At 36.9% G+C, this 13,530-nt stretch overlaps 1 protein-coding gene across 1 annotated transcript in view; it reads left to right on the top strand.

The window, feature by feature from the left end:
- Positions 1-13,530, top strand: part of SLC2A13 (solute carrier family 2 member 13) — a 349,721-nt gene that overhangs the window by 238,001 nt on the left and 98,190 nt on the right. Inside the window, exons 5-6 of the mRNA XM_003793533.2 lie at positions 1,431-1,594; positions 8,797-8,917. Coding sequence (XP_003793581.1) covers positions 1,431-1,594; positions 8,797-8,917 — 285 coding nt within the window. The remainder of the gene's footprint in view (positions 1-1,430; positions 1,595-8,796; positions 8,918-13,530) is intronic.

Raw genomic sequence — 13,530 nt, 5'->3', positions numbered from 1 at the left:
TCTTTATGAAAATGTATACACTCGAACATGGAAACTGTAAGACGGTATTCAGATGGAATGAATTGTTTTCATAATTTTTGTCATCACTTTACACTCTGACTGCAAAACATTGGCAATTTTCATGATGTTGGGAATAATTCCACTGGGAATTTCACTTTGTGCAACAGCTGTCAGAAATCAACGTCTTAAAATGGTTGGCATAATTTTTAGTGTGATCAGTAAAGCACATCCTTCGTGCTGCATAGTCATTTATAAGTTTGGCTTCCTAACTTAACAAAGGAAAACACTTTTTACCAAAATGAATGAGAGCATGTTGGTGTTAATATTTTCATAAGAACATTATCATTAATTTTAAAAAATAGTAGACAGAAGTCATTGATGAATCAATGAGACATAAATGTATTTAAAACAGAGTTTATTTTTGAAATATCATGAAAGTGCTGATAAATATCCACAAACTGTAGATTGTTAACTATGGATCTGTCCAGCTTGATTCAACATATCGCATGAATGCCCACCGTGGGAATAGGGTAACTGGCTTGTTTTGGCATGGTAAGCGAGGCAAGGCCATGATTCAGAATGTGTCTTTAAGATTTGAAGTCTATCACATTTCATCAGTGATTCCCTGGGAGTATTTTGTTTTCGGGTCAACTTTAATGTAACCAGCTGATTTAGCTACTAATATTTCCACCAGAAAAGAAATGTCCTGTGAGAAACCTGTCACCCTCCAATGTGCCAGACGTACCTGCCATTGTGCATCAGCACACTGGCATTATGGTCTTTCATGCGCCAGGAATTCATTTAGCACAAAATGAGTCTGCAGAGCCTAATGGGACAGACTGTGCTACAGACTTACCTCACCGAAGAGCAACCTTTCCTGGGAGCCAGAAGCCATTGTCCGATACCTCGTGTCCGTTTCTCATCTCCCTACACAATGCAGATATAGTCTGACCCATTCTTATTCATAGTGTTGTCTTTGGAGAGATTCTTTGCTTATAAAGTATTTCTATCGTTACATCACATTTCCTTATTATTCTTTTATTCCTTTATTCTTTTAAGGACATTAATTCACCATGTATGATGACTTCTGATTCAGTCCATGGATTTGGAACTTACCCTTGATAGTTTTAGTGAAACTACCAGCTGCCACTTTCCCTGTTGGGGGCATATCTCATTCAAAGCCTTCAGCCCTTATCTACATGGTTCACTGTCTTTTCTTGATACACAAGAATTCAAAATTTGTCTGCACACAGTCTCTGTATTGTGATCCTTTCAAAGGCTGCCCCGAATTCCCATGTTAGCCTGATGTTACTACTGAAGCTCTTCATGGTGGGCTTGTTCTTTTGAGGTGGCTGTATCTTTTTCTATCTGAACAGCTCTTTTTCTCTGAGTAATTATCAACAGTGATTGTTTTGTTCTTTGCCTCACAGGTACTACAGCGCGACCATTCTGCAGATGTCTGGGGTTGAAGATGACAGAATTGCAATATGGCTGGCTTCAGTTACAGCCTTCACAAATTTCATTTTCACCCTCGTGGGAGTCTGGCTGGTTGAGAAAGTGGGCCGCAGAAAGCTTACCTTTGGCAGTTTAGCAGGTAGGTGCCTGAATGAAGAGTTCAGTTATAAACTTTTTCAAACAGTGACAACCTTCCAAAATACAATAACTGATATCGTTTCTGATATTGGGTTCTCAGCGAAGCGGCAGACAAAAAAAGAGCTTTTAAGGAGTGTTACAGTACATGACTATTAATGAGAATGTGACTAGGATTACAAGAATAATTTATATCTACTGAGAGTAACATTTTTCTGTTATTATTTTGAGTTCTGCCAAAAGGTGCAAAAGTGACAAGAATAATCCTTTTTTTGCTCTGTCCTTTTTTTGAAAAACTTTGTATTCAGGAACTTGTTTTTTAATATGTCATATTTTGAAATTCAGAATAAAATGGATGTAAATTTGTAACCATATAATTTCTATATAAAGATTCTTTATGTATTTGAAACAGATATAAGTTCTAGGATAAATTCTAGTTGGCTAGATGTGGTTTTATAATGACTAAATAAGACTAAACTTTCTTCCCCTCATGTACCTTTTGTGTTTAAGTTCTGCCCATTTCATTTATTATTTCTCTGTAGCACAAGGGCTTTTTCACTTAACAGAATGGGACCCTCTGACATTGTTTTCACATGGTTGCCTCATAGAATTTTCTAATTGTTTTCAAACATACAAACACATTCTTACTTGTCAATTCTGAGCAAGAATCCATTTTTCCATTAAAATATAAAATCTCCAGGATAGCATTTACTTAATTCTATTTTAACCAAATTATACCTAAAACACTGGTCTAATAGGACTGTTTCAGGCATGTGTCCCAGATTTGATGAGAAAATACATTCTGAGTTTGTATGAAAATACATTCATACCAACTCAGTGATTAGGAATGTATACGCTGGCCTGACCTCCACCTGAGAAAGAAGACGAGAACGCTCTCATCTCCCATTCTTGCTGAAGCAGTGGGAGCCCTCAAGTCCAGTGGTGCGAGCTGACCTGCAGTATCAGCCCAGAGGGGGAAGGTGCGAGATAGTCTGATGGATTAAGGGGCATAGGTGATTTCCACCAGCCAAGCTACATAGGAACAAAGTGAAGAAAGGTGAGGGGCAAGTGAAGGTTCCAGAACCTTATGTTTGTCAGCCAACCTGTTGGAGAGATCAGAGTTCTTTAGCCTGGAGAAGAGACTAAAGGGAAACCTAATAGATACATTCTTCTACAAGCCGGTAGATGGTATGAGGACATTGATTTTTACTTAATACAGAAAAATATTCCTAATTATTAGATCTATCCAACCATTGTTGGGCTGCCGCATTGGGATAGTAAACTCTCAGCAAAAGGATAGATTACCATCAGGCAGCAATGTGCTAAAAATAAATTCCTACAGTCGGCTGGAAATTGCATTCACTGCGTTTGAGGTTCAGGTCAACTCTCAGAGAGATAATAGCTGCTTTCAAATATTTTTAATCGACACGCTTCCTTTTTAGTAGGACCCCAGTACGTTGCTACTGTAAGAGGTCTAATTTTTAAATAGAATTTAAGTGCTTCTTCCATTTGGGGTTTGGCTTTTCTGATCTGGGGAAAACTGTAGATTAGGCATTTTTTCTCTAGCAGCCTATGTCCCTTCATTGGTTGTATTCCAGTATAACAATTCTTGTCAGTTCTACAGAAGCTTGAGCCAGTATTCCTGTAAAGCCAGATTGTTTGGGTTTGAGTTGTGTTAACTTTGGGCAAAGTTCTATCTCATCAGCTGTAAATAGGGATTAATTATCATCCCACCCTCAGAGAGTTGTAATGAGGATTGAACACATTTGTGTATTAGAGCATTTAAAATGTAGCCTGGTAGAGTAAAGCCCTCAGAGCATTTTAGCCGTCTCAGCATTATTACTGCCCAAGAGCGACTCTTTCTTGTTTTCACCGTACCGCAAATCAGCTCCATTCCCATCATCTGGGAACGTTCCTGAACTCCTCGCTGATAGCATGTTTCCTCTCTCAGCATAGGTCTTCTCCCCGTGGATATCCAGAGATCATCCTGACCATTAAAAGGGAGTATTAAGACATTTACTTGGAGGGAAACACCAAGAGATTTCAGGGGCTGCTTCCTGTAGGCACTTGACTTTCCTGCCTTCATCTCTCAGCCCAAACCGCCAACACCTCAGTTGTGTCCAATACAAATTCTATACAGTGATTCCGCCTGCTTGAGAGACACCACCCGTCTGATTTTCATGACGGAGCCAGTTAAAGTGATAGAGTGGGTATTATAGTAGTTTAGGAGGTAGAAGGCTGGTCTCTCTTGTCTCTTCTTTTACATGTGCACACAGTAATATTTATTCAGCTCTTGTTTTCTACTGTAATTAAATAGATCCTACTAGACAGTAATGGCCAATAGAAGTTTAAACTTCAGAAAGAGACTTCCTGCTAAACAGCCTTGAAGTGCATTATTACTCCAGTGTGACCCTTGCAATAGCTGTTTTCTTTCACAGTCCGATACTGATTCAGTGCTAGCCATTTTTATTTCACTGTTTTTGTTTTATTCATCTGTATTTTAAGCATGTATTTGATATGTTAATAGTGCTAAGTATTAGAATATTGTTCTATTTTAAATTTCCAGAACTGGCTCTGGCCTAGAGTTCTTAAGTCTTTGATTCAGTATTATTCTCTATTTAGTGTTTTTATTGTGGTCTAAATTATAGTGAGTTAAAAATAGCGAACAGTCTTAGCAAAGTAATTTTTGGATAGGTATTCATTCTTGAAAAATTGCTATAAGTAAACTATATCTAAGCCAGTATAAAAGACTTTTTATACCAAGAAATATGAAATGTGTAGTCCATAAATAATTTTAAATGGAGGACATGTTGTGGTCTTCTGACTTTTGGTATTTTCAAAACTTGTTCAGAGAACTGGTCTTTTTTGTAGATATTACAAATTTAATGACAGTCTCCTGAGTCTTTGTATCTATATATCTTTTTTGGTAGAGATAAGCCAGACACTACTGTTGTTTTACCCCCCAATATATTTTGATAGTAGATTATGTCTGAAAACATCACTGACAGGCTGTCCAATGGTACTTATTTTATAATATGGATTCTTGGGCCCTGATGTGCTAAATTAGAATCTCTGAAGATGGGATCTGGAGCATGTGCTTTTTAAACAGGTGATACTTAAACAAAGTGTGAGAACTACTGCTCTAGTCAGAGTCGTGAGAAGGGAAGTTTTTTCTGAGTATTTCTAACAGTCTGAGCCTTCTGCCAGGTAATTAATGTAACTTCCCACATCAGATACTTAGAGTGCTGTTTATCCAACACACATCACTTCCTATGGATAATATCTTTATTATGAAAATTGTATCACAATTCCAAAATCTCAGTATACTTGGTTAAGAGAGAAGCTTTTCTTGAATGTAAAGTCCTTGCTAAAACTACACAATTTACTGGGAGAAATCCTTCATCCAAATCTTTCCTACTTTAGACTCAAATCTGGGTTGTTGTAATTAATAACTTGACAATAACTACAATAATTATTTTAAATACTAACAGGTGACTGAGAAAACATCTGTAATTTGTCAAGTAAAAGGAAAAATGTAGTTCAAGTATTTTTATCCTTTAAGGGTATGTAAGAGTAGTTGATAGGACTAGGGGATCATTTTTAAATTTATTTCATAAATAGAGTCATTGAAAACACCATTCCTTTCTGTTAAAGAGCTTATCTTGTCATAAGGGATTTTAACCTTGTTTGGGAATCACAGTCACCCACGGAGCTCTATAAAACTCAGATATCTCGTCCCCATCTTCTGAGATTTTGATTCAGAGGTTGGGGCACATCCCAGGTGTTTGCTCCCAGCACGAAGCCAGACTGAGAAAGATCGCTGTAAACAGTGAAGAAGTGTAAGCTATAATGCTGGCTTTGAAAATATTTCTATCCAAAATGGGCTAAAAATAAAAATATTTGGCTTAAGAAGGGTTACCTTTCACTTATTTAGGAATTTTGTGTGCCCAGAATGGTCCATTCCCCACATTTTGCAAGTAGGTTGGACTTTTTTAAAGACAGATGCAAGGTATTTATTAACTGTACTGCAGGCCTGTCATCTAGATTGCTGCTACCATAAGAACTCCATGGCTTCAGTCAGACGGGCTTAGCAATTTTTCTTTTATTATCTTCAAAAATAGCCAGCATTGCAAAAATTTGTAGTGCTGTGCTTCATCTATTTCAACCAACAGTCATCGGGATCTACCTATGCCAGGCACAGAATTGGAAATTTGAGGGTATGTGCAAAGACTATGTTAAAGTTTATAATTTACCCTACAGTCAAGTTATTTAATGAGTGTCATGAAAGAAGAGAATCGTCTTTCCTTCACATCAAAGTTTCCTGATGGAAAAACATACTTGTTCCATGGCAGTAAGCAATGGATGTATTTGGTCACATGAAATGTCCAATTTCCAATGAAGGCTAGTTTACTATATCTCAGACAAGAAGCAGGACAGTTAAAGTTTGTACTTAAATTATCAACACTGTTCTGCTGTCTTAACGGCAGCTTATTTAGCCCAGCAGTAAAAAAGCCTGGAGAGTGAGTGATGATGAAATTGCAAAAGCCATTTTCCCCAGCTTGTTGAGAATTGGATATTTTTTCTTGCAAGAAGTGGTCCAAAGCCTGGTTGGTGCCAGGTCTGGTGAATTCCACGGATGACAGTTTCCAAGTCCACATTCTGTAGTTTTAGCCGAGTTGTTTGTGAAGACCACTGTATTGTAAAAGGAATGGCCTCTCTTGACCAATCTCAGCTCTTAATTCCAAGCATCCTCATCATTTTGTCTAACTGGTGGCAGGAGACTCCCACTGTGATCCACTGACCAGGTATCATGAAGCTGTAGTGGATAAAACCATTGTTGCACCACCAGACACCGTTAGCTTTTTATTGATGAATATTTGGTTTGGGGCTGCGTTTCAGCACTTCATCTGTATCCAGCCATCATGCCAAAGACGTGTGATTGTCAAAAAGAATCCATTTTCATCACACATAATAATGTGGGGTATGGAAATGATTCGCCTTTAAGTCATGACAGCAAAGAAAGGCACATTTCGAGATGATTTTTATTCTGAGGCTTGTTGAATTCATTCAGAACCCATCTATTCAGCTTCCTTACCTTGCTGATTTGTTTCAAATAGTTCAGTATTGTTGAAATATTCACCTCAAACCTTGCTGCTAACTCACACATAATTGAAATGGTTTATGGATTCGCTTCTACTACAACTCTCAGCTCATCATTATCCACTTTGGCCTCACATCACCCACGTGGTTCATTTTCAGGATTAAACTCACCAGAATGGAACTTCTCAAGCTACCGACATACTATGCATTCATTAGCCACATCCTTCCCCAAAACTTGGCTGATATTTCAGGCTGTCTGTGCTGCAGTGGTTCCACAATAGACTTCATATTCAAAAATAGCATGAATTTTTGACTTATCCATAGTTCACAAAAATAAGTCTAAAAAGTTTTTGAAAGATAATCACAGAAACATGTGTTTAAAAGAATGAGGATGTACCTTCACAATAAAAAGAAAAAAACAAGAAGTGTTAAAGTGAAATGTCCGCTATATCAACCGTCAAACTGAGAACTTAAGGAAATTGGACATTTCTTACTTAATAACCTAATAATTTAGGAAAACACTTAAGGACTTGGGTTCCTTGATAGAGGAACAATAGAACTCATGTTTGGTTTGTTTTGTTTGAGGAGAGAGGGGTGATTTCCTCCCAGTCCTACTATATCTCTGATTCTCAATTAAAGGCTTAATAGTCTTTTGAGAAAAGTATTGTCTCAAACTATTCGTAATTCTGGTTTGAATAGCTGGCAGAGGTAAAATCAACTGTGATTTTACTCTGACGACTTTATTGACCCAGTTAGGCAAAACCGACTTTTGATCTTCCCTTCAAGACTTCCTTCACCATTTTTTCCCTACTATTTTGACGGGCTGCTACTGTTTATAATGATAATTATAGTCTAATAACTCGCATTTTATAGCAAGAATCTTTCAAATACCTTACGACATTTGAAATTTACTGTAATTATCTAAGGTGCCTGTTTTTGCTAAGCCCTAATTTACAGATGACAAAAGTGAATTAAGGCAAGGTTGTGTTCCTTGCCTAAGATCACAGTCAAGAAACAGCAGAGCCAGGACTTACACCCTCCTGATTCCAGGAAGCACTTCTGTCCCACAGACTTGACTAGACACAGTTGCTTTATCTTCAACACAAACATTTCAGCTATTACATAATCCCGTTGCACTGCCATGGTGCAGTGTCCTTTTTTTAATCTACTACTGGAATAATATTTTCAGTCATATGGTCAACTACCTCTTAATTTAAGTAATAAAAACTTTACTACTAAATAGTAGTAATAAATAAAAACTTTAAATGCCCTCCCTAGATTCCATATTATAAACATTTTGTATCATTCAAATAAATTTTACAAATTAATACAGCCATGTTTTCTCTCTCCTTCCTTCCCTTGACTCTTTTTATTTATCCTCATGATATCTGTGGCTGGAACAACAGTCAGAAATATGAAAACTTCCTTAGTTACCATCAGGATATCTTTCAGGGGCACAAAACTTGGCCTTTTTAGGTATTATGCCTAATCTCCTATCCTACACCTTAAAATGAAAGGCAGATATATTCCACTTCCACATACCGACTGGAATGACAGATGAATGCATGTGTTATATCATTTCTGGCACCTAAAAGTCTTAATTAAATATGCTACTCATTTTTAATGCTTTTTTCAACTGCTTTAGAAATAACCGGTCTCTTACTTTATAGTTTACTGGTTTAGATATTACGTGATCGAAGGCCATTAGAACAATTTTCTTGGCACCGAAAGGAGCGCAGGAACATTTAGTGTCTATCTGGGGCCTCTCATACATCCTGATATGTCAGGCACTCCGTAATCTTGGTTACAGTAATGGACTTGGAGATTTTCAACAATTCTGGGTGGCTTTTCTTTTTAAGAAAATTATTACCAATTTACTGTTTCTGTATTAGCTTTGAATTTCACTCTCATCGTGCCTTACAATGAATGTGCTAGTGAGTTATTTTGATAACTTATTTATGTATTAGGAGCATTTATTAATATCCATTGAAAATAGACGAATATAATTTTTTCAGAGGTTTTTTTTTTAAACCAAATCCAATCTGCTCTGGAAGAGTGTCATCAACTACTCTCTGATATAAACCTTTTTTTTTTCTTTTTTTTTAGGTACCACCATAGCACTCATTATTCTTGCCCTGGGATTTCTGCTATCAGCCCAAGTTTCCCCACGCATCACTTTTAAACCAGTAGCTCCGTCAGGTCAGAACACTACATGCTCAAGATACAGGTGAGACTTCCTGTGTTCCTCTTCCCTAACCTAACTCTGGTAACGTTCTTGTTTGCTTTTAACTCTTCTACAATTTAAAGAGAAACAAATAGGAGCTTGCAAAGTCTGCATTCTTAGGAGGGAAGGGAAGAAACAGGAATGATGGCAGGGAAGGGCCACCATGTGCAGAGACAGGAGTGTGAGTAATCAGGGCAAAGGTGAGTTATTAGACACAGTTTTGGAGCTGTTTCTCTGGAACTTAAAATTGGTGATTGATTACAGAATCTAAGCAGGAATATAGTGAAACTGTTTTCAACCATATTTGACTCAGTGGCCTCTAACCCCAGGTGAAATAATCTTAATCAGTAATCAAACTCTTGCAAGAATATTCAAACTCTGAATATTCTGACAATCTTCAGTTGACTTCACGGGCATCCCCTCCATCATTTAAACAGAAAAGAAAACTCCTCAGTATTGTATCTACTTCTAGGGGTCTAGAAGTAGAAAATGGGGTGGCACCTGTGGCTCAAGGAGTAGGGTGCTGGCCCCATATACCAGAGGTGGTGGGTTCAAACCCCGCCTTGGCCAAAAACTGCAAAAAAAAAAAAAAAAAAAGGTGACAAATGATGATGGTAAAGAGTGAAATATTATAACGGTGACTTCAGGCCGAAGAGCTCATTAAGTCTAGTGGTGGAGTCTCTGTGAGATCAGTGGATGGATGGGCTGAAAGATGCATAAATGGAAGATCAAATGACGGGACAGAGCAGTTAATGTATTTAGCACCAGAGTTTTGAAGTTTCTTACTTAATTTTAGCCATTCTTACTTAGTTTTAGCCAGGCTAACAACCTCCTTAAAACTTATGGATAGAGTAAGGCCTACCTTTTAAAGAAAAAGTTATATTCCTTTAGTCTTGACGTGCTAGGCACTAGTCTCAAATCGATGGTTAAATGATATATAAAGTCAAACAGTTATTTGTGAAATGAAAACATGACATTTATGCACTAAACTCTACTTAGTATCCACTTGGAACTTCTAAATGAACGTGAAAATAATACATTCATGGCTTCTAGTAAAAACACAAAGGAGGAAGATATGTAATATTAGGCCTTTCTGGTCCCAAATTGTGATATCTGCTTGTCTTTGGAAAATTGACAAGTATAGCACCTCTTGTACCTTACTAACAAGGTTTTTTAAATTTATTTGCTTATTGGATTACTGATATTTATCATCCTTTTCTTGTTCTAAAAAGACTTATTATCCTTTGTCTTAATAAAAGAAGTTAACCTTAGCATAGACTATTTCTGGATGTTGTAATCTTTATTTGCACACCCCCTCCAACTGCTAAAAAGGTGATAGAACTGTTGCCCAGATTCTGTTCCATTCTGCTTTTTTCTTTTTTATTTGATTATTTTTAATATTTTTATAATTTATTTTGTTTTATTTTATTTTTACTTTTTATTAAATCGTAGCTCTGTAGATTAATTCAGTTATGGGGTATAGTGTGCTGGTTTTATATACAATTTGAAATATTTTCATCAAACTGGTTAACATATCCTTCATGGCTTTCTTAGTTATTGTGTTAAGACATTTATATTCTATATTTAGAAAGTTTCACATGTACCCTCGTAAATGTACCATAGGCATGGTCCCACCAATCACCCTCCCTCCACCCATCTGCTTGATGGTCATTTTTTGTAGGTTTTTAACACAGCTACCACTAACAAATTATTTTTAAAATTATGATTCTTTTAGCAACATAGAATATACTTCAAATCTAATGTCTGTTTTAGATGTTGTGTTTATAGTAAGACTGATAGGCCAGCAAGCCAACTAAAGGCAGAAAAAAATCTGAAGAATATTAGTAAAATTTTTATGAACTTCTGATACAGGAAAGGAATGATTGTAAATATTTGGTGGTTTACATAAAGAAACTGTTTTCTTGACACTGACTTTTAAAGTATAAACAAACATATTTATTGCCCAAGTATGTCTCATTACAGAGCAGTTTGTGATTATCAGTTGTTAATCCTGTGGTCCCTCTAAGCTAAGATGTTATCATCTACCTGGTATGGCCATATAAAATTGTCATGATGTGAGAGAAGCCATACAGCCTAGTTGTAGGATAGGTAGCTATTGTTGGAAACAGTTCCAAACTTTTAGGTGCCCTTTGGGAGACAGTAGGTATGAAGCACATTTATTGGATGCCTCCTTTCAGAGGAACATCTTAGGCTTTGTGGTGATTTAACAGTATATGTAGTATGAATTATTTTACAAAATATAACTGCGGTCCCCTTCCTGACTTTGTGTTGTTAAAACCATCTGTACACATTTCCCCTTTCTCTAAGTCAAATGTGAACAAGTCGCATCGTACCTTAGGATAAGTAACGCTCGCTCATGTTGTAAAGGTGGGGAGTATGCTTTCCCCAGGGACTGATGCATATCGGAAAAGTTAGCAAATCAGACAGATTTAAAAGGAGAATTAGTTTAATAACTATCTTAAGAACATCTTGTACTGTTGATGGGGGTGCAAATGGTTCTTTATTTTGGAAAGTAGTATGGTTCTCCCTAACAAAAGGTAAATGCCTACACCCGTTGACTCCATGCTTAGACCTGTAGAAATCTGTAGACTGCGGCGATTCATACCTGATCCATTCTGACTAGAGTTGAAGATTTAAGAAAGTGGGTGGTCCTTCTTTATTCTAATTCAATAAATATTGGTTCCATACCAGGCAGTATTTTAGGTTGAGGCCAAAAATATTAGGGCTTTTAGATATTACTAATGGCTTCCTAAGAGATGGACTATCATAAATAATTTCCAGTGAGAGTGTTCCCTTTTTAGAACAATTTTTTTATTTCAGAATATTAGAGGGTACACACGTTTTGTTTACATACTTCGTACAGATGGAGTCAAAGTTGTAAGTGTGCCCTTCACCAGATAGTGAGCACCACACCCACTAGGTGTGAATTTATCTGTCCCCTCCTTCCCCTGCCCCCAGCTGGACTTTCGTTGAGATGTATTTCCATATGTGCACTTCAGTGTTGATGCGTTAGTTATAGTTTGGTGTTGAGTACATGTTTGTTTCTCCATTCTTGCCATGTTTCACTTAGCAGAATGATTTCCAGTTCCATACGGGTTATCACAAAAGATACTAGATTGCCATTTTTTATGGCTGAGTAGTACTCCATGATGTGCAAATACCACCTTTTATTTATCCATTCACATATTGGTGGGCACTTAGATTGTTTCTGCATCTTTGCAGTTGTGAATTGTATGCTTTACATGTCTGAATGTGGGTGTCTCTTTATATAAAATAGCCTTTTTTTCCTTTGAGTATATACCCAGAAGTTGGACTGCTGGATCAGATGATAGATCTACTGTAAGTTCTTTGAGGTATCTCCATACAGCTTTCCATAGAGGTTGTACTAGTCTACAGCCCCACCCACAGTATATAAGTATTTCTTTCTCTGTATCCATATGTTGTTTTGGGACTTTTTAATATGAGCTGTCTTCGTTGGAATTAGGAGATATCTCAACCACTGTGGTTTTGATTTGCATTTTTTTCCTAATGATTAGAGATATTAAGCAAATGAATTTGTTGGCCACTGGTATATTTTCACTTGAAAAGTTTCCGTTCATGTCTTTTACTCTCTTTTCAGTGGGGTTGTTTGGTTGTTTCTTTCAGATTTGCTTGGGTTCTTTGTACGTCGTGGTTATCAGTCCTTTATCAGATGTATAGCATGCAAATATTTTCTTTGATTCTGTGGATTTTCCATTTGCACTTCTGGTTGTGTCCTTGGCTGTGCAGAAGCTTTTTAATTTGATCAGGTCCCATTTGTTTATTTTTATTGCTGTGATTGCTTTTCGGGTCTTCTTCATGAATTCTTTGACTAGGCCGATATCTAAAGAGTTTTTGCAACGTTTTCTTTTAGGATTCTTAGAGTTTCCTGCCTCAGGTTTAAGTCCCAGTTTCCGTTGTGGGTTAATTTTTTGAGTGGTGAAATGTGCTGATCCTGTTTTGGTCTTTTACATGTGGCTGTCCAGTTTTCCCAGCCCCATTCATTGAACAGGAATTCTTTTCCCTGGTGTATGTTTTTATCTGATTGTCATACATCAGTTGGAAATATGGGATGATCTCATCTCTGGGTTCTCTGTTCTGATCTATAGGTCTGTATGTCTCTGATTTTGTGCCAGTATCAAACTGTTTTGGTTACTATAACCTTATAGTATAGCTTGAAGTCTGGTAAAGTGATGCCTCTCATTTTGTTCTTATTACATAAGGTTGCACTAGTTCTTTGGGGTCTTTGTAGTTCTGTATGAAGCATAGAACTTTTTTTCTAGATCTATGAAACATGACATTGGTATTTTGTGAGGATTGCATTGGTAGTGCAGACTTTTAAACAATGTTGATTCTGCTGAGCGTGGTTTGTTTTTCCATCTGTTACATCCTCCCTAGTTACTTTCCTCAGTATTTCTGTAATTCTCCCTATAGTGGTCTCGCACCTCCTTTGTTGAGTATAATTCCTAGGTATTTTATTTTCTTTGTTGCTACTGTGAATTTTATTACCTGTTAAATTCTGTGAATTGAGTGCATTAAAGAACATCTTTCAGGTCTGTTTTTAACAGATAAAACTG

Source organism: Otolemur garnettii, unplaced genomic scaffold (assembly GCF_000181295.1).
Source record: "Otolemur garnettii isolate 467f Iridium unplaced genomic scaffold, OtoGar3 scaffold00070, whole genome shotgun sequence".
Taxonomy (NCBI): Eukaryota; Metazoa; Chordata; class Mammalia; order Primates; family Galagidae; genus Otolemur; species Otolemur garnettii.
The sequence above is the reverse complement of the archived record's forward strand: the minus strand, read 5'-3'. Positions and strand labels throughout refer to the sequence as shown.